This window comes from Histoplasma capsulatum, assembly GCF_000150115.1.
Source record: "Histoplasma capsulatum G186AR genomic scaffold supercont2.2, whole genome shotgun sequence".
Lineage (NCBI taxonomy): Eukaryota > Fungi > Ascomycota > Eurotiomycetes > Onygenales > Ajellomycetaceae > Histoplasma > Histoplasma capsulatum.
This window is the reverse complement of record NW_025544802.1, coordinates 781,476-802,203: the sequence shown is the minus strand read 5'-3', so window position 1 is coordinate 802,203 and position 20,728 is coordinate 781,476. Positions and strand designations below refer to the sequence as shown.

Below are 20,728 nucleotides of genomic sequence, written 5' to 3'. Positions count from 1 at the left end.
CAATCAAAGAAACGGTCAGCGGCCATAGTTTCATGTCGACATGCCTCCTGTTTTCTGATTGATTCCAAGCCAACCTGGGAAGCTGGGGCTTGTTCCCAGCCAAGCCGCCGGCGAATGATGTCAACCACCGCCACTTAGTCAGCCGCCGCCCCGCCGACCCGAACAATCGCCGCCCAGCCAGGCGCTGATACACTTGATGCACCGCTTGCTGTCTCAAAAGGCATCCAAACCATCCAAAGAACCTTCGCCTCCAAACCTGGAACTCCCACACCCCTTCCTCCATCCGTCTATCAGCCATCATCGTGGTTTTGCTGTCGAGACAGTTGATTTGTGGCCTCAACCATAGACCTCGACCTTCTTTTGCGTGTTTCTCCTCTCTTTCTTCCTCCATCGGGTGTCCAGCCACCTATTGCAAAAGCCTCTTTCAGTCCTCCTCAAATGAATGATGCCAAGTCGTGAGGGCGTTACCTCGCAGTCAACGCTCACCGCCGTCATTCGTCCTCCTTCACCTACGGACAAGCCATCTGCTCAGCTCTCTCTAGGTCCACAGCGGCCTATTATCACGCCGGCTCAGCCGTTCTCAAACGGCCGCACCGCTCCCTTCGCGCCGCACAACGGAGATGTCATGGCTGGGCTTGGAGGGAATGTCGGTTCCACCGGCAAGGGTATCTTGATCGGGATTCTCTCTGCCTTTGGTTCCGCGGGCGTTGCAATCGTTGTGCTTGCTGTTTTCTTCTTTTTCAGATATACTCAACGGGGCCGCATTATACTTGACCGAATCGGAAGGCCCGGTGAATATGATGACGAACAGGCATTCGCAAGAGAGGAAGCGGAGGCGTTGGAAACGATGGATGAATTGCAACAGACGGAATATCTGAGGGCTAAGGGTATGTGTTTACTTTCTGTTGAGGATATGGGAATCCCGCGCATCCGTCACATTAGGTATATTTTTTTCTTTCGCTGACATGGGCTTGAATGCAATAAATAGCCTTCATCCAAGCAAACCCCCCCGAGACGATGCAAACAGATATTTCGCTATCACAGTTCCTGGCTATCCAAGAAAAGGGCGTTTCTGCGTGGGAATTTGAACCAGAGCTTGAGATTGCTAATTGCTTTGTGGAAGCTCGAACCGAAATCGAATTCTTCGATTCAGAATGCAGCGTCCAGAGCAACCTGCCGGTTCCTAAACAAAACGAAGTTTATTACTGGGAAGCTAAAATATACGATAAACCAGAAACCAGCCTTATAAGCATTGGCATGACAACGAAACCATACCCATTATTTCGACTACCAGGTATGAATTTGTTTTGACCTGCCCCTCTCTTGATATCAGCTTTCAGCCTAACATATATGTCTTCTGTGCTAGGCTTCCATAAAACTTCTGTAGCCTATTTGTCTACAGGACATCGCCGCTATAACCAGCCCTTCACTCCTACTGCTTACGGCCCTGAATATGTCCAAGGAGACGTGATTGGTGTGGGCTATCGGCCGCGCACGGGAACGATATTCTTCACCCGCAACGGGAAGAAACTTGATGATGCTGCGCAGGGACTGAAGTCTCAAAACTTCTTCCCTACTGTTGGAGCAAATGGACCCTGCACGGTCCATGTGAACTTCGGGCAGATGGGATTTGTTTTCATTGAGGCCAATGTCAAAAAATGGGGCCTCGCACCAATGACAGGTAGTCTGGCACCTCCACCTCCCTATGGAAGTGAGCAGGGCAGCATTCTGCTGGAGACGGGCCGCGAGGGCCATCACTCCTCTACGCAATGGGGCCAGCACGAGTCGGGCCATTCACGAACGCGCAGCGGCACGATCCGAATGCCGTACCCCGTGAGCCCCGGCCCCGTTCGATCTCCCACAGATATTTCTCTCGCCCAACTCCCCCATATATCGAACCAAATAGATGTTGGTGAAGGGTCAAGTGGAACGCCAAACGTGACATATGAGCGAGACGATCGAACAACGCTACGACCCACTGATGGGGTAATATCAGCTGTTCCACCTCCAGAATACTCCAGCCCGCAACAGAGTCCGACCCACAGTGAGTACGGCGAGCGGCATCCACCTGGGCGCGATTCAAGAAGCCCCCCGATCCCAAGCTACGATGCAGCAGTAAGAAATGACAGAGGCTCACGCGCACGGCAAGATCTATAATTATATACGACCTTTCTCCTTGCTTCCCAGCTTTCTCCCCTTCGATATTATTTTCCCTCATGACAAAACGCTCCTTACTTTTGTCGGAAAGATCCCTACTTTTCCTCTGCCTTGTCCCCTTTTCTATCTATGATTGCTCCCCATTTGTCGATTTAGCGAACACGGTTTGGGAAGGCGTTCTTCGGGTTTTGTGCGTAATTTTTCCTTATGTTTTCTGTTTGGATTCGAACTGGGTGATTACCTTGATCAACAGCGACGGGAACAAACTCCTCGTATATGTTCTATTATATCTTCCACGTCTCCCATAAACCACCTCCATGCACCTGTTATTTCCTATTTCTATGCTTCGAGTTTCAACAGCCGGAAGGAGACGTTCAGAAATATCACAAGAGGAGAAAATGTCATGTTGGGAATGCGCATCGCCTTCTCACTTACTTTACTCTACGTTCCTCCCCCCATTTTTGCGTTGATATAACCACTCCTTTAGGATTGGAGTGGGTGGATGGAGTTGAAAGTTAAGCGACGGGTGGAACTTTTTGCCGGGCGCAAATCAGTCATTTCTGTACAAAGACATGTGTGCGATTGTTTCTCTTTTTATAAATATATAGGCTTTTGCGCATATACCACACTATTATTTTAACCTATGATTCCTCACCGTTTCCCTTACCTATACCAGAGTTTCCTCGAGTGAGTCGGTGTGAGGAAGCTGGTGGCGGTGAGGAGGATGAGAAGGAGGACAGTAACCTCAATATCCCATAACAAAGGCTATTTGATCCAAGCATCGTATAATTAGCAGTTAGCTCAGGAACAATACCATATGCAAGATGAACAAGCCGATGTTCTGTCCATATCCAAGTCCATGATCCAGCCTCCATCGAACCATGAACAGATACCGCACAAAATAAACATAATTATTACTCCACGGTAAACAAGGGCGCAGAACAAACTCAAACCCTTCCAGAACCCTGAGAAATAGGGAAAAAAAACCCGCAGTCGGATTTTGGATCACCAATGATCGGCCCCATCGGCGCAAAGCTTCAAACCGGCCGCATACGCTATTCACTTCATGATCTGTGGGACCATTTGCATGGCATGGCATGGCATCGCGATGAGATGCGATGTGCCGCTTTGTTACCGGCCTCGGCCTCTCGCTACTTCTCTTCCCTTGGCTAGAATATCTCAGGTAATGAATGATAACTGACGGAGTGGTGCTCCATCATTCATGTCCGCATTGTAAAATCTCGTACGTTGCTGCAGCTTTTGCAGCTAGCGAGGAGCAACTTGCGCATGACAAAAGCTAGGCGTCATTGGACATGGATCTCGGCCTTATCGCCCGAAACGATGACTTTCCTTTCGCCTTTTTTTTTAAAATATTACTTTCTTTTCCTTTGGTTCTCCCGGGGCAAAAAGACCCGACGAGGAGGGCTGGGCTGGTGATTGGATGCGACTTCCGCCCAGTCGCATATTCTTGCTTAGCTTTTTGGTTGTCGAAAGCGTTGTCTGTTTCTGTTGGCGGTCGATCAACGGGCTGGTGAGCACGCAAATATGCCTATTTAAGTATGTGTGTATCACCGCTTCGATTCCTCTTCTTTCATTGATAATACCATCACCACAATACTTATACCACACACTCTCGACTCGAGCAGAATTGAAACAGGGGGAAAAGCCAAACACACTTCGCCTCCCAACTTTCTTCAAACTTTACGTCACACCCGGCTAACCTTAACCTCGTGGCAGCCTGCCAAACTTCAACTTCAACCCTGGTGGTCTTCTGAATTCCTGTTGCGTTGAACGAGAAGAAAAACCAATTCCCATTGATACCTATACCTTTGCCTATACCTATACCTATACCCATACCTCCGCAGTACACGGCATATGCGTCCTCTGCTCAGTCCGTCGAACAAGAACAACCTCTGCTGAGGCGACACCGGGGCAACAAAAGGAAAAATCCCGCATGTGGAGAATCGCAACGCGAGCACACGACAAAGACGAGACGAGACGAGCCACCCAGAGCCAGGAGCCGTCCAGTCTTCGAGTTAGTTATCGTTTTCCAGAGTCACAAATATCGACAAGCCAATAATTTCTCGGGCACGGAGGGGAATAAACGGTGTAGGAAGAAACCCGCCGAGCGCGCAACAGTTGTAAAATATATAGTTACTTCAGGCCGGAGGATCAGGAGACCGTGCGACAAACAACGAGTCCCAGAGAGGAGATTGGAAATCGAGGGAGGGGGGGGGAAATAAGAGTGGTGTGGGGTTTATTGCTTTCACCCAGAGAATTGCTGGTTGATACAGGCTAGGAATACATAGAAGCCAGGACGTCCGCCCTCTCCCCCATTCACGTTACGTTCGGAAGAAGAGCCGAGCCGGATTCCATTCGATTTCCCCTCCACTATGCACAGTGGGAGGTGACGGGGCTTTCGCAGAAGAAAGACGCTTGGACATCTTGGCCAGAAGAAGGCTCGGAATTTTGGATGCTTATATGCGTCGTCCGTGTTAGTCCAGCTCGTGGCATACCCCCTTCCCCCTTCCCCTGCGCGCAATGCATCGTGATGGCGGCCAGGGGCGGAGAGCGAGACGGTGTCTCAGTTCGGAGACACAGCGGAAAGGCTTTTTCCATGTTATTGTGCTGGTGAGTGAGTTCGTTGCTTCCTGTTTTGGGAGGCAAATATGGAGCAGCATTTTTTTTTATTTTTTTTATTTTATTTTATTTTATTTTTTTTAGTATCAACTGGTTTTGAGAGTGATATTCTATTTTTTAAATTGACATTATTGTTATTATTTCTTCATATTTGTCTGTGGTGAGAAAATTACCCTCCAATCAATCCCTCTTTCTTTATTTGTTTACCCTTTCTACACGGCCTAGTCATTTCTCTTATCGGGATTACAACGAGTTTTTCCACTATACTTTGATCCGCTTTTCTTCGTTGATTTATACAATATCGAACGATATTAATGCTTCTAGGTATATAGGGCTCCTCAGGCGGACCGCGAGAGGACATAGTTTCAGCGCTGTTAGTTCGTTCGACGGCTACAAACTGGTCGGCAGGCTCTGTCATAGCTATAGACGCGGGCACGCTATTAGCAGGGATTATGCGAACACTCGATTCTTCCAAATTCATCAAAGATGAGGAATCAACGGACGTTAAAGTCCGGATGGTTGACGGACCTTTTGCTGGACTTGGTCTCCCAAATTCTACCTCCGGTGCCAATGCAGCCTATATTTTCCGCGAGGTTATTTCGACTGTATTCATCACGCATCCTCATTTGGACCATCTCGCTGGCTTGGCCATGAATACCCCACTGGTGGAGACCCAATCGAATCCTAAAATTGTCGCTGCTCTGCCACCAACCATTGCTGCGATAAAAAATCACATTTTTAACGATATTACGTGGCCTAACCTGTCTGATGAGGATGGTGGCGCAGGCTTGATTTCTTATCATCGGCTAGTTGACGGAGGAAATCCCAGGCTGGGTCGTGGGGACTGCCGTGGCTATACTAGAGCATGTGATGGGATACTTGCCAAATGCCTAAGTGTTAGCCACGGCCGTTGTGCACAGCGTTTTCACCCGGAAACGGGCCAATACCATCGAGCTGAAAGCACTGTGTTCACTACGGATTCTGGATTCCTTCCGTCGAGGAGAGTATCAATAGACACTCAGGATCTGGCGTAAGTTTTCCAGTCTGATACGGGCCAGAGCCAAGAGGAATTGCGAAATGCTAAAATACAATATCTTTCTAGTCGAGCATGCACCCCAAATCATCAGGTACAGTGTGGGGTTAACCTCAACAGTAAAGACAGGGCCGTGGCAACTCTTGAGAGCTCTGCCTTCTTTCTCCGTGATGATCATTCTGGAAAGGAAATCATCGTTTTCGGCGATATTGAACCCGATAGCGTAGCCCTTGAACCCCGTAATGAGAAGGTATGGGAAATCGCCGCCCCCAAAGTCGTCAACGGATCCCTCCGGGCCATCTTCATCGAATGCTCCTTCATGGACTCGGTCGAGGACAGCTCTCTATATGGCCATTTGTGCCCACGCCATCTCATTGCTGAACTAGAAGTCCTAGCCGGCAAGGTATTAAAAGTCACAAAGCCAAAATTCGGTGACATGGCTACAGGACGAAAGCGCAAGCACGCAGGAGCCTCCTCAGGGGGCCCTGTCTCTGATGAACCCATCAGCCCCAAAACAGTCTCCAGCCCCCTCTCCCAAAGCCAAAGGACAACCTTCTCATCCCGCTCGAAGCGGCGAACTCGCCGTTCTGGCTCCTGCGATTCTCCGGCTGAAGCAACACTAAGGCCCGATGACGACGGGCAATCTTCAACACCACCGGCAACCGGATCTCCCATGGACGATGATCGCGGTGATAACAGAGATACCCTAGGGATAAGCTCGAGATCCACAAGATCTGGTTCGGGCCAGAGACCGTTAGATGGCCTTCGGGTTTACATCATCCATGTCAAGGATGCACTTGCGGATGGGGCATCACCGCGGGAGGTGATATTGGAGGAGCTGCGGGCACATAACGAGGATGCGGCGTTGGGATGTGAATTTTTTGCTCCGTTGTCTGGGGAGGACGTTTTTATTTGACCCTTTTTTGTTTGTTAGGCCGGGAGGCGTGGAATTTTTGCTTCGGAGGTTTTCTTTGTACTTCTTGCTTTTTCCTTTTCTCTTCTCTTTTCTTTTCTTTTCTTTTCTTTTCTTTTCGATTTGGAGCGAGTGGAAACCGTGGGTGTTTCTCCCTGGAGTCTACCTGTATGAGTCTAGTTATTTATCAATTATGGGCCTTTTTTTTTTCTCGAGGGCCATCGCATGGTCCTCTATACAGAATTTTGTTACCTGTGCTTTGTCTGTTGATGCCATCTGTGCCACCTGGCGGATCCCCGGATCCCCGGATCCGGCCCTCTAGCAGTTATTTCTTTATATATCCCCCCCCTCTTCGGATCCCTTCTTGGGATTTAAACTTACAGCTGCCTTAATTGGGGCCGCGTATGACATTGCCTTTTGGCCCTTTCTGTCCATACTCTCGCGACATCTATCTGCCTTTTTTTTTACAGGTACCCCGCCCCCACATATATCTGTCGGTATTTTCAGGCTGTGGCTTCTCATGTCCAGTACTGCGTATATATAATCTCTTTCCCCGCCATGGAAAATACAAAGCCATAGTTGGTCATTGTCATTGTGTTCTTGTCAGATACCCTCGACTAATAAATATTGTTAGGTAGAACAAAAGTAATTATATATATATATGTGTGTGTGTAGGGTCGTACACTCGTGCATACATGGAAATCACAAATAGTCAACAGTAACTCCATAATCTCCCATCTCTCCACCCACCAAACAACAAATCCGAAACGGGTCCCAAAGGAAGAAGCAGCAGCTAGTTATGAGCAGCCGAAGAAGCGCTCGCCTGCCCTCCAGCACCACGAGCGGAACTAATAATATCGACCCATTTCCCTCCCTTCTCGATATCTGGAATTCTCACAACCCCCTTACCAGCCGCCGCCGCTGTTTTGGCATCCACAGCATCCCCGCCGGCATCCAGCGACATCCCCTCCCCATCCCGCGCCCACTCAATCAGCATCTCCTCACTGCACCACTCGCCCATTCCCATGAGACCCACAGGGACCTGAGGTCCGTCGATCAGGCCCATGGGACGTGAAAGAGCAGGACAGCCCGTGAAGTTCGCGAGATACACGTACTCCATCGCGCGGAGGCTGGAGTTCTCGTCGCTAACGCCTGAGACGAGGTCTGCATCGCCCTTCGCGATTTTCCAGCCGGGCATGGGCGTTGTGGGAGTCACGATGATGAGGCCTGGATGCTTCTGGAAGAGGAAGGCGAGGTGAGACATAAGGAGGCTGCGCAGGCGCTGTGCCGCGAGGAAGTCCGGTGCGCTGGCCTGGTTAGCGCCGAGCGAGACGAGGATTTTGTTCTGCGGTGTCAGCTGGCGGATCTGATCGGGTTTGACGGTTGACGAGATCTCGGCGAGGATGGTAAGGCTGTGTGCTTTTTGGCCTTCGGCGAGCAGGGGGATGGAGATGTCGACCACAGTGTAGTTCTTGGTACGGTAGTGGTCGATGGCTTTGTTGAACAAGGCGAGGACGGCGGGATCTGCGCGGTTGACCCAGTCGGGGAAAATGCCGATTACCTTGGGTCGGGCTGCTAGGGCGGAGCTGGATGGAATCGTGGAGAGGGGATCTGGGAAGGAGGAAGATTCCATGGAGTCTGGGTCTGGGCTGGCCATGAGTCGGTATGATAGAGCTAAGTCGTCGAGGCTGGAAGTCATGGTCCCCAAAACACCAGTGGTCGAGGCTATTCTAAGAGTTGGATGTGCAGAGACTCGGCCATGGGTGGTTTTAATGCCGTAGATGCCACAGAAGCCGGACGGGAGGCGGATTGACCCACCACCGTCAGCTCCCAGGGCAATGGGTACTAGGCCTGCGCCAACAACATATGCAGAACCTCCGGAAGAGCCGCCGGTATAATAATCCTGGTTATGAGGATTTCTCGGAGTCCCTGTACAAGGGTTGTTGTTTGTCGTGCCTGAAGAATGGATTCCAAGGCGTTAGCATTGCGATTGTCATGGAAAACGTAAATGATGAGTCTCAATATCATGGATCGACTGAGAGATATTGAAACCAAAGTGGTAAAAAAAAAAAAAGGGAAAGCAAAACATAGGAGGGAAAACAAATAAAAAAAGAAAAAATTACCCAAGCCCAATTCATGCATGCTAGTCTTCCCGACGACGATCGCTCCAGCTTCCTCCCACTTCTTCACACACCACGAAGTGCTGTTTATCTTCCCTGTGAAATCAAATCGACTCCCCAACGTCCTCTTGTACCCTTCAAGATGTGCCTCATCCTTAATTGCAACAGGGACACCATCCATAGGGCCTAACGGCTTCCTAATCTTATACCGCTCAGTCGAAGCCGCAGCCGCAGCACGAATAATATCAATGCGCGACTCAAGAAAGCCAACTGAAAATTCCCCAGGAGGGGTTATATCACGGCGAATGAGCGGGAAAAGCGCTTCCACGACCGCCGTCGGTGTCAATTCGCCAGACAGGTAAAGTGCATGGTAATCAGCTGAGGTGTAGTATCCCTGTCCATCTCGTCTCTGGATTGGCGCAGGCAGGCTCGATGTCTGGGCTGTAATAGGATCCACGATGGGGATGACGGTAGGGTCATATCGGGGTGCGTAATCGGCCAGGGAGGGGATTTCGCGGAGGAGGGAGAATCCTGCATTGCGCCAGAGATAACTTTGAATGGCATTGGAAGAGGAGACCCTGCAAGGAGAAACGCGATCGTCAGAGTTAGCCTTAATGATTGTTTAGAAAGTCCTTTCTGTATCCTTTATTTTTATACATTATTATTATATTTCGCTTCCTACTTCGTACTCCCCTCCATAGATAGAAGGGATGCAAGAGTTATAGCAAAGCAGGCAAACTAAATTGGAGAAAGATGGAGAGCTATTACTGACAATGCAGAGCCAAGGGCCAGCAGGCGGCCACGGAGGAGAGGGTTTGACTCTGTCGGATATTTCAAAGGGATGTCGGGCCCTTCAAGGGCAATTGGATAATTGTGGAATCGACGGGAAGCGTCCGATGCTCCAGCCATGGTTGTAAAGTTCCTTAGGTTGTTGTCTGCGTGGTGAATGAGGAGGAATTACCGCTGAATGGGATGAAGATTCCACGTGTGATTCGCGCTTGTCGGCTGTCGCTCCATCAATTAGGTAGAGTTTGGTTGCCGCGCGTGGTGGCAACCTTATTTGCCGAGGTTCCTGGATGACCTAATCTATTGGCTGCCATTTAGTCAACTATGGGGTACAACAGTAGCAGACAAGCATGGGAGCAAGGAATCCACCAACTAGTCTTTAGCTTGCATATCTTGATGCTTGGCCGAACCTGTTGGATGATCGTCATTGTAGCTCCTAATGCTTCTCCCCAAAGGACAGAGAAAGACAGCACGCTCTTGCAAGAAGAGGGTACTCTGTTCATTGACATCATGTCCAACAGTCTTGCACAACGACGATTTGTTGATATTTGGTAGGTTCTGTGTACTTAGTGCTAGGAGCAGGGAGTGGTTGAAAATAGCAATCCCCGCTTTCATTCTTGGTGGCAGAAGTACGGGGCACGACTATGTGATGGTCTTTTTTTTTTTTTTTTCAAAGACATCCAAGAAATGAATATGGACTCTCCAGATGAGGCATAAATGATGGGTGACACCTTGAACGGGTAATATAAGCCAAGTAAATAATTATGATGACATACATCCGTGGGTACTATACAATGGAAATAAATTTATCCCAAAAAAAAAAAAATCCTGCAGCCCTTTTATAATTTCAACTTCAAATTCCATTTGTCCATGGCCAGGGCTACTCCCGTTAAAACAGCAGCATAACCAACCAATACAGCCATTGTAGTGTTTCTGTCCGCATCCAATGTATTCATCCCCATATTGACCGTACCAGTAAGGAGATTCGCAATTAAGAAAATGGCTAAACCATTGTTGTTAAACGCATGAAGAATTCTGCTCGTCGCAAAACGGCTTCGCTCCTCCTCACTCGGCTTGTCAGTCGCCTTGTACACTGACGGAAAGAATAGCGTCTCGAGAAAACAGAAGAGGAATAGCTGCCAGTTGTTAAATGCGACCACCCAGAAGACATACGGCAGGTTTGCCAGCCGTCTCGAAACGGGAATACCTGCTCCGAAGCCAAATAAATGGAGAGAATTGAAAGCAAACAAAGCGGTCCAGATGATGGACCAGGTTGCTTGGCGGATAAGAAGGGACTTCCGTGCCTGGTAAGGTGTCTTGGTGGTGGATGACGAGGTCTCTCGGGGCATGACTCTTAAACCCGTAGCGCGTCCGGCGAGGAAGATTGCCAGGTAGCCCAAGAGTGAGAACACCCCCTCGCGGTTCTTCGAAAGGAGAGACGGGCCTCGAGGTGAGACCAGAATATACTTCTTTAAATCTGTTGACTCGAGTACAACTTGATATCCAATGCCAATCAGTGAAGAGAGCGCGTCGTAAGAAGGAATGATGGCCGTCAAGGAATGGAAAATCTCCACGAAGGGACCCAAGAACGCCAGCGTGAAGAAAAAGTTCCAATGCACGCCATATTCGGTCACATGCTCTGCGTAATCTAGCCCCTTCACGCTATAGAGTCTGACCAGACCGAGGACAAGAAGCGGAATAGTATGGCGGGCCGAACCGAGGAGCCGTTTTGGCAGTGACCCATTGTTGGACGAAGATGGACCCTGGCTCTTCAGGATGGATCGAGTGGATACTACGCCCCCCGAGAAAACAAACGACCCAACTCCCAGGTCCATAAGCGAAGTGCCCCAGTTTTCTACTTTGGCAAATCGTCGGGGGAAAATGCCGAAGTCAACGGCAAGGATGGCCATGCATGTTGCTATCATCATCGTGCCGCGGTATGAGGTGAGAAACGGGCGGAATGGAACAGGATCGAGGTTATTTGAGGACGCTTTCGCATTTTCCGCTGCACCATCTGACGATTTCAAGGATGTAGTTGGGGGTTTGGCTTTTTGTGTTGGCTGATTTCGTTTTGGGCTCAGCAGTATGAAAATGGAAGGGGAGATAAGGAGGATGTTGAGGAGAACGGGGGTGGACGAATAGAGGGTTGTCGCAAAGAGAATTGCCACGACATTAAGGAGGAAGTCCGTTATTAAGGATGCTGGTAAATATGGGGTGAAGAAAGACTTGCGGGACTGGAGAGCGGACCAGAGGAGCACCGCGGCCTGGGTGAAGTTAGCTTTCACTCTTGGATAGTCAAGACCAAACCCAAATCCCGCGACCAAACTCAACGTACCGGTGCGACAAGAGTTACGGCATTGATCTCTAATATAGTTCCGCCAGATAGATTAGACACAAAGGCCTCCTTTCGCTCTTTGTATGTCTGTGGTGTCCGCGACATTTTCCGTGATTTGCGGTTGGCCGCGTCGATGTTTTACGGATATTTCAAAATCAAATTGTCATTGTAGATTCTGGCATCCAGCCCACACCCATATAAAGTATGTGAGATAATAAAAACATATACACTTGGCAGAAAATGCCACGATATCGTGGCTGTATCAAAAAAAAGGACACGATGGAGAAAAAAGTTGCGAGGGATTCTTTGATGCTGACATCAGTGCCAAGCCATCGGATTGCCGCTTAGATCCTCCGTTGAGCCATCCACGGGCCCATGAGATCTCATTCCACTGTTTCAGCACAGCGCCCAAACACAGTCATATTCAGAATTTCTTTCGGTTGAAGCATCACACGTTCTCAAAATTACGTGGAAGTAAACTGCTAGTATCATCTGGCTTCTGTGCACAAATATTCGCGGTTTCTCTGGGGGTGCTTCCAAATCTTTCGCATGAACTCCAGAATGGGTAAATATAAATCTATCTGTGCTGTAAACACAGCTTCGGTATGACATTTACGAGTGATAATGAGTGCTGAATTGTTCCTGCAATTGCCCCAGAACACCTGTCCGTTTCGTCAATTTGCGGGCGGTGATTTGCAGGCAGAGGCATAATCTAAATAATCCTTAACAAGTTCCTGAGGAGGGGTAACATGTTACATGGTGCTACGGCTACTGCAGTCACTCGCCCCCAACATATTGTGTTGCCTTTTTGGTTTTTCTTCGACGACATCTACCATCATCTGAAAAAAGAAACAAATCTGCCCATCCTGTTGAAACCAGTTAAAGAGGGGAAGGAAATGAATACTCGCGAAATGTCCGACGAACAAACCCCTCAACGTGTCATAACCACTCATGATGCGTCAGCTGCCTCCATCTTCGACACCTCCGTCCCTACCACTGTCCCCGTTGTAGAATTCCCAAGCGGCCTCGCCACGTTCAGCACCCAATATGCAACTGAAGGCTTTCCAGTATCCCTCTCCGCCAATACCGATATCCAAATCTACTGCAACCACCTCGCCAACCCGGGGGGCATCGTTATTAACAACGGCACCATCATGCGGACCATAGTCATGAAACCGGGAGGGCTTTCTCACATGCATCGCACAATTAGCGTTGACACTGGAGTGGTAATTGATGGGAGCCTTGAACTACTGCTAGACTCGGGCGAGTCCAGGATCCTAAGAAAAGGCGATGTCTTTGTCCAGCGGGCGACGATGCACATGTGGAAGAATACGAGCTCGACAGAGCCCGCTACGATGGTGGTTTTTACCCAGCCGTGCGCGCCGTTAGAAGTAGCTGGGAAGTTGCTGGAAGAGGAACATCGCGTTTGAGGGAAAAACAAACAGTCACTGCGTATTGCACTCTTGCTTTGGTGAGGGGGGTGGAGGCCGGTATGTCGATGTCAAGCTTAATGCAATACGCGCACAGCGGGCAGGAGTAGACCACACGTGTGAGAAAGATTATAACTTGAGACGTCAATGCTTGTTGAGCGGAACAGGGCTAGGAAAATTAAGGATATTTGATGGGTTTTGGCAATCGCAATTCATTTGTAGCGTTGATGGAAGGAATTTTCGCAAGTCCGAAGCCCATGGGAAAGGAAAATTGTCATTTAGTAGGCTATCACTGTAAAATTTACTGTTTTTCTTTTACCGAAAGCTGACAAAGTCGCTGTGGTAAGGTAGATTTTTCTTCCAACCGTACGATGTAGCGATAGTTGAAAACCTCCACTCCAAGCAAATATTAACCAAAAAGGGGACGTGAAAATAAAAATAAAAAGCAAATGGTAAACGATAATTGGACATCCGAATGCAAGAGAAGGCGCAAGACTCCACAAGCAAGAGCTTAAATTATGAAGGGACGCCGGAATGTATCAAATAGTAATGTCGGTGACCACCCTTGGTAGCTCACATCACCGTCAAATATTGCAACGGAACCATGAGGAACATCACATAGCAGAGGACGAGCAATGCGCGATGGACAAACTCAGGCATGCCGACTTCTTTTTCTTTCTTTTTTCTTTTCTTTTTTTTTTTTTGGGATACTGATTTCATTATTGGATAGCTTGTATCGTAGATATGTCATGGCATATTTGACAAGGATCACTTTGAGATGAGGACTGGCACCGATCAAACAGTTGATGTGTGATGTCTATGTGCCTTGCTCTTCGTGAAATACGGAGTCTCCCCCACCTGCGCTGGTCTTTTAATGGTCAATGGACTGGAAGTAATTGGAAAAAGGAACCCTTTTCTCTGGGCGGAGGACGAACCGTGCGTCTGACGCACGTCCGTTGAAGAGTGCGGTGAGATTTCAGCCACGTTGAAGCCTCTACTGTTGCAAGTCGACATCGAACAGCGCGAAGTTCGGTTTCCGCGGATAGTACTTCCCACTTTCCCCAATGGAAAGGAAGATGATATTTTTTAGCTGTTAGATGGACTCCAGTTTCCGGTCATGTATACGAGAAAGCGAAGCGCTTCGCTCAACAAGATTTCGTGATGACATCCCCGACGCTCCCGACTGGACACGTAATACGAAGTATTCGCTGCGGGAGCTAACATCCGTAGCATACATTGTAACAGTTCCAAGGCCTGAATGTCAGAACGAAGCCATTATCAGGGTAAACGTATCAAAAGTTTAGCAGGCAAACATAAGACTTGAACGTAGATAAAATAGAGACCGCTGGAAAAGTAGTAAAATGAAGAACAATTGGTGTTAGAGTTTTTAGACTATCTGGTCTTGAGCGCGTTATATGGAAAAAGGAGTTACTGCATCGGCGACCTTCATCAGGATGCGCGAAGAACATGGCACCCGGATAGCCGCGCACCCGCTAGAAAGGAAAAGACCAGAAAGACTGAAACATTGAAGACCAATATTTCTTCAATTTTTGTATATTTCTGAAATGGATTTGAAACAGCAAAACCGCGAGTGTTTCTGCATATAGAACAAGCACACGGTATAGTTAAGTCAAGATATGAACTGGATCTTCTCGCACGAGTTCTCCTAGGCAAACGCCAACAGCAATCTTGAGAAAATATTCTCTAATAGCAAACCAACGCTCGGAACATCGTAGCAAGAGAATCCCCTCGCGGAAACGCCCCAATGAATGTGCAAGTGCAGAATAGACGACAAGAAGTCCTAGACACTTGTTTGAGGTTAGTTCCCGTATAAACGGGATCTAATGGATTTCCTAAACACAAGAAGTCCATTCCACCCTTCAGAATCAATCCAAATTAAGCCAGAGAGCGGGTGTCCTGTAGTCGACGATTGCTCAGCGTGCGCTTCCCTGCCATTCTTGAAACAACTGGAGTGGATGAGAAAGCAGGAAGGGGAGAACTGAGGATCACTAAGATATCGAACGAAGGCCATGCGATGCGTTTCGGCTACTTACCTGTAGAAACAAAGGCAGAGGCGGTAAACCTCCATCGATCGCTGAGAATCAGGAGGCTGTTGAGATATCAAATGCTCGTCCAGCGACAAACCTGCCCAGGATGGGGCTGAGGTTGGAATCTGCCAATTAGAAACTAGGAAAGTAGACGACACTAAGATAAATGCGGCGTAGTGTCCTTGTGATTAGCTGAGCTTTTTGAACCAGCCAATCAGTTGTCCACACTTCTCTTTCCAGACAAACAACTACCAGGAGAATTGTGGGAGTTCGATACGGGGCGCATAGTGACGCCTCAAGAGAACCCTCTTGATATCCATGCAAGCCTCAGACGTAAGGCTTCCCTATGATTACGCACTACTGCTGACCCCTGTGAATAGATAACCGATTTCAGTAAAGGATTCCAACCATGCTATGACTTGGGAATGATGGCGGGAGATACCACAGTTGCGTGACATTGATGCGGGATGACAACCACGCATGTCCGCAATCCGCGCTGACAGCTTATGCAGTTTTTTCGGCTCTAAAGTGGGGAGCGAAAGTGAATGGGAAGGTTTGAAGCCGACTAGCCAACTCATCATCCCCATAACTACCCACTACACCCAAGATAACCAGGGGTTGACTTGCGATACGGGCATCTCTGCACATATGTCCAGTGTTGGGATAAGAAACAATGGCAAGGGATCCTTTGATCCGTTTCCCTTGAATTTGTTTGAACTCAAATGTCGATCGTTACAATGAAGATACCCAGCCACTTCATTTTCTCGGGGAAAAAAAAAAAATTCATAAAAGCACCTCACCGCCATCTTGTATTAGCCTTTTCTTGGACTCACCAACGCCTGACGTGAGATGAAAAAATCACTCCAGAGGGACCAAAAGTCTGATACTCTCTAGAGAACTGCAGCTTCGGATCTGCCATGGACGATCTGCGTAGTTGAGACTGCGTAGAGCTTTACGAGACGTCAGATGTCTTGAATTATCTCACAGCCTCCGAGCTACATTGCCGCCCTATTTCCTGATATTCCATTTCATTTCTTTCAGGTCCCATTCCATGCAAGCGTCTCGCAGCTAGAAAGTCAAAGGAAGGGCAAGGAAAGGTACCAAGCATACAACTGGCTGGTCCACACACCAGCAACAAGCCAATCAGGCTCATACTTTCTATATATCCTTGCGCAAGACCAAAGGCAAAAAGGAAGCGCACATATACAAATTCGGAATTTTTATTGCATAATGACATTTTTTGTCGGGTTTAAAAAAAAAAAAATCTTATATGCTCTTTGCTGGCTGCGCATTTAAAATTTTTTTTGGAGGGGTTCTCTTCTTACCTCTTTCTTTGGCTTCCTTCTCACACTACCTGTGTATTTTCCTATGTGTTGAGATTGAACCAGCACGGCGCGTGCATGTGCATGGCAAAAAAGCAAGCCGGCTTCTGTGCTGGTCGCCACCATCGAGTTCCTCACGATTTCCTGGCATTTGGCATTCAACCATCCAATCACACCATTAGCCGAGGAAATCCGACGAGAAAGAGGAAAAGAAGAAAAAAAGAGAAAAGAGAAAGAAAGGGAACATCATATTTTCCATAGCCTTGTCTATATACATTATTTTTCGTTAGCATCACACGTTAAGTCAATCATCTAATACCCAACAAACGCGGCGAGCGCGCGCGAGAAGTCATCTTATCATCCAATCCTTCATACCTCTGCTGCCCTTCTTGCCTTCCACCTCCCTTAACACCCATCCTCTGAACAACCAGGACGAGTTTTCCAAAACCCTGTCTCCTAATAGGATCGAGAAAGCCGTTGATAAGGAAACCACAGAGAGCAGACCAGGAGAAATCGGAGGAAAGGAGGGGATCGGAAGAAACGGGACGAGCAGATATGGCCTCCCTTGTAATCCTCTTCATCCTAGGCGGCTCCTGGTTCCTGCTCGTCACCTTCCTTGTCCTCGGCATGTGCCGACAGAAGTATATGAGGCGGGCCAGTTCCAGTTCCAGCTCCACCTTCAGCAGCGGCAATGGCAGGAGTAGCAGTTCTAGCGCACTGGGTGCAGCTGCGCGAGCGAGGGATCTTACAGCTACATCGTCGGTGGCATCAACGGATTCTGCTGGGGCAGCGGGAAAGGTTGGGACTCCGAAGAAGGCTTAATTTGCGATAGAAGGAGAGAGCTGTGATTTTGTTGTCCAATTGATTTTGTGAATTTTTTCCAAGCGGGGCAAAAAAAAACTTCGTCGAGTTGTTCTTGCCCGTGGCCCTTTTTGCGCTTCACTCGGCGGTTCCAGGTTCTTTATGTGTGTGCTGTGTCCTTCAAGGATTCAATGAAGGAATGTTCTAGGCATGTGTTTGCCAATGTATGCTCTATCCCTGCTCCCTGCGCTTTCCCCGCTCTCTCCACTGCCACTTCGTATTCCAGTGACCAGCTGGGCTGATTCACAACGCAACAGGAACCGGGTTAACGAACCCGCTAGGACGCCCCTTGGTTTTTTTGTTCCTTAAGCCCAATGTAGCCCAGAAGCTTCCAAGGTTAAAGGCGGTAACGTGGCAAGCCATGCGATCTATGTTGGGGAGGAAAGCTCATGTGGGATGCTTAAGGAACGACCGGACGGGTTGACTAGGGGAGGGAATCAGAACCTTATTTTCGGATTTTCGGGGGACAGTTTTTAATTTTGGTGATATTGCGGTGTTAAGCTGACACTTCGCTGTAAATATATACCTATATAAATATGCACTTATGCTTGCTAATAGCCATGTATGTAGCTTTTGACATGTTCATTCAATCAAAACAGTTTCATATCGACTTCCCCACATATTCATACTTATTGAACAAAAAGTATATGTCCAACAGAGGCAGCATCTGAAAAAATTTGAAACCGGTTTGCTTCCCCCGTATTCCCCCATAGGCGTATTGATTTACAACAGAAAAATATATTATATGTATCTATACATAAAAGCTCCTAACCTGATATCATCTATTGTTTCCGTCCATCATTCATAGACTTATCTTCACATTATCTTAAATGCTCTTGTTTTGTTTCTGCATTTCCTCAGTTGATATTATAATTCATTGCGTATACTGCTTCTGCAGCATCTTAGCAATCGTCTGGAGCTGGATATTACTCGTTCCCTCGTAGATAGCTCCGATCTTGGAATCTCTGAACATCTTCTCAGCGATGCCCTCACGGACGAAGCCCATGCCGCCCATCCACTCGACCGCGGAGCCCGCAACGCGCCCAGCAACCTGAGAGGCGTACAGTTTCGCCATAGCGGCGTCCTGCACGAAGTCTTGGCCGGCTTCCTTCTTGCGGGCGGCGTTGTAGACGAGAGCACGGGCAGCGGCAATTTCAGTATATGCCTGTGCGACTTGGTGCTGCATACCTTGGAATTCACCGATCAGTTGGCCGAATTGGCGGCGGTCGTTCCAGATGTATCTTTGTTTTTTTTTTTTTTTTTTATCGTCAGTTTTGCTGATTTCATTTACCCTGGCCTCCGATTCATGGAAGGACAAAAATTTCTGTGGGAAATAGCAAGGATGCAAAAAGTAAGTGCGACGTGCAAACTTACTTGGCAGCGTTTTCCCACGCACCGAGGGCGAGACCAGTCATTTGCGCCGCGATACCAATGCGCCCCTCGTTCAACAAATTAATGGCGTATTTGTAGCCCTGGCCTTCCTCGCCTAGGAGGTTCTCCTTGGGGATTTCCACATCATCAAAGTTGAGGACGCAGGTGCTACTGGCGCGGATACCGAGTTTCTTCTCCTTCTTTGCGATGCTGAATCCTGGCGTACCTTTCTCGACCATAAACGCGGTAATTCCCTTGTATCCCTTGCTAGGGTCAAGGTTGGCGAATACAATGAAGAACCCGGCCTCTATTGAGTTGGTGATCCACATTTTTGAGCCATTGATCTTGTAGCCGGAGGGGGTCTTCACGGCCTTGGTTTGTAAGGCAAAAGCATCGGAACCGGAGACCGGCTCGGACAAGCAAAACGATCCGACAGTATTCGTGGCGAGTTTTGGCAGCCACTTTCGTTTTCCCTCCGCGTCGGCAAATTTGAGAACGGCAGTGTTCACCAGGGTGTTGTGGACGTCGCACATCACGCTGACACTGGGATCGACACGAGCCAACTCCTCAATTCCAACGATGGCAGATGTGAAGTTCATGCCGGCTCCACCATATTCTCCGGGATCTCCACGCCCATTAATCCTTGTTCGAAGAGTTGCTCAACAATCGCGGGGTCCATAGTTTCGGCTTCGTCCATTTCTCGAACTTCGGGCCAATTTGCTCCTGGGAAAACTTGGCTACAGATTCGGCCATCATGGCTTCGGTTTCGGACAGGAGGGTGATAGGGGTGGGGGTGAGGGAGGTAAGGTCTACATCACGGCGACACGGGGTGGCAGAGAACGGGCGGATGCTGAAAAGATATTTTCACAAGACATTAGGTCCATTGGTCTGGATATATGAAACTGCATTTTATCACAAAACAATGAAAATGGATTGGATTCTCTCCGGTTTCTCTTTGAGGCTTGAGGGGCAAGGAGGTCTCATACCATTGGAATGTCCTTGAGGGCACAAACTTTCGTGCTGTGTGGAGAATGTAAGCTGGTCTTCTTGCTAACGGCCGCAGCGCTCGGGCAGCTGTCGCCATAATGAGTTGATATTAAAAGGATACAGTGGTTAACAAATTCGAACGCCAAAAGAGTACAACGTGAAGCAGTCCGTGGTAGACAATACAGTATGGTATGGAAACTTGACGAGATGAAAAGTCGAACGTCGATGTTGAAAATCGGATTGGCCACTGGTCAGGGGTTGCGGCTAAGCCTCGGCTACTTGCGGTGGGAGACGTCACATGACCATCATGCTTGGCCAGATGCTCCTCTTGGGCTTCAAAAAAAAAAAAAAAAAAAAAAACTTGATATAAAAGAAAAGGATAAATTTCCTTTGCCAAACGAGGCCAAAAACGATGGAAATGAGCTATGAGCATCTGGTGTAATACTATGTGACCCGCACCACGTATCTGGGCCAGACATTGACAACTCTCAATTCTATCTCCCAGTAACCGATAGTATCACCCTGACGTCGCATTCGATCACCAAGCATTTCCAAGGCTTGGAGACGAAGGGGAATAGCTGCAATACAGCCAAACTAAAAATGATCACTGAGGGAAACCTGGAGGCTTCTTTCTCCCAGCCAGCTGTGTGTATGTTGCCGTCAGAGCTGCGCCTCCCAGAACTTGATAGTTTGAGAACTGGCCCTGCCACCAGCCACAATATGTG

The 20,728-nt window shown here is 48.4% G+C and overlaps 8 protein-coding genes across 8 annotated transcripts; 5 read left to right on the top strand and 3 right to left on the bottom strand.

The window, feature by feature from the left end:
* Positions 1-301: 301 nt before the first annotated feature.
* On the top strand, positions 302-2,784 carry HCBG_01483 (endosome protein; the record flags this gene model as incomplete). Its single annotated transcript, XM_045428533.1, has 3 exons — positions 302-887; positions 989-1,294; positions 1,367-2,784. The coding sequence occupies 3 exons, from the start codon at positions 446-448 to the stop codon at positions 2,155-2,157; spliced, it is 1,539 nt and encodes a 512-aa protein (XP_045290319.1).
* Positions 2,785-3,470: 686 nt separating this feature from the next.
* On the top strand, positions 3,471-4,237 carry HCBG_01482 (uncharacterized protein; the record flags this gene model as incomplete). Its single annotated transcript, XM_045428532.1, has 2 exons — positions 3,471-3,688; positions 3,895-4,237. 2 exons carry the CDS (start codon positions 3,471-3,473, stop codon positions 4,235-4,237), a joined length of 561 nt encoding a protein of 186 aa, XP_045290318.1.
* A 461-nt stretch (positions 4,238-4,698) lies between these two features.
* Positions 4,699-6,746, top strand: HCBG_01481 (3',5'-cyclic-nucleotide phosphodiesterase PDE1; the record flags this gene model as incomplete). The annotated part of the gene is made up of 3 exons (XM_045428531.1): positions 4,699-4,788; positions 5,130-5,827; positions 5,900-6,746. 3 exons carry the CDS (start codon positions 4,699-4,701, stop codon positions 6,744-6,746), a joined length of 1,635 nt encoding a protein of 544 aa, XP_045290317.1.
* A 790-nt stretch (positions 6,747-7,536) lies between these two features.
* HCBG_01480 (glutamyl-tRNA amidotransferase subunit A) lies at positions 7,537-9,772 on the bottom strand (the record flags this gene model as incomplete). Its single annotated transcript, XM_045428530.1, has 3 exons — positions 7,537-8,699; positions 8,867-9,441; positions 9,636-9,772. 3 exons carry the CDS (start codon positions 9,770-9,772, stop codon positions 7,537-7,539), a joined length of 1,875 nt encoding a protein of 624 aa, XP_045290316.1.
* Positions 9,773-10,488: 716 nt separating this feature from the next.
* HCBG_01479 (GPI-anchored wall transfer protein) lies at positions 10,489-12,089 on the bottom strand (the record flags this gene model as incomplete). Its single annotated transcript, XM_045428529.1, has 2 exons — positions 10,489-11,913; positions 11,985-12,089. 2 exons carry the CDS (start codon positions 12,087-12,089, stop codon positions 10,489-10,491), a joined length of 1,530 nt encoding a protein of 509 aa, XP_045290315.1.
* An 806-nt stretch (positions 12,090-12,895) lies between these two features.
* Positions 12,896-13,414, top strand: HCBG_01478 (cupin domain-containing protein; the record flags this gene model as incomplete). Its single annotated transcript, XM_045428528.1, has 1 exon — positions 12,896-13,414. The coding sequence occupies one exon, from the start codon at positions 12,896-12,898 to the stop codon at positions 13,412-13,414; it is 519 nt and encodes a 172-aa protein (XP_045290314.1).
* A 1,097-nt stretch (positions 13,415-14,511) lies between these two features.
* Positions 14,512-16,203, top strand: HCBG_01477 (uncharacterized protein; the record flags this gene model as incomplete). The annotated part of the gene is made up of 5 exons (XM_045428527.1): positions 14,512-14,674; positions 15,151-15,232; positions 15,338-15,491; positions 15,843-15,913; positions 15,975-16,203. The coding sequence occupies 5 exons, from the start codon at positions 14,512-14,514 to the stop codon at positions 16,201-16,203; spliced, it is 699 nt and encodes a 232-aa protein (XP_045290313.1).
* Positions 16,204-18,120: 1,917 nt separating this feature from the next.
* On the bottom strand, positions 18,121-20,212 carry HCBG_01476 (acyl-CoA dehydrogenase; the record flags this gene model as incomplete). Its single annotated transcript, XM_045428526.1, has 4 exons — positions 18,121-18,886; positions 19,020-19,658; positions 19,681-19,866; positions 20,003-20,212. 4 exons carry the CDS (start codon positions 20,098-20,100, stop codon positions 18,520-18,522), a joined length of 1,290 nt encoding a protein of 429 aa, XP_045290312.1.
* Positions 20,213-20,728: the final 516 nt, after the last annotated feature.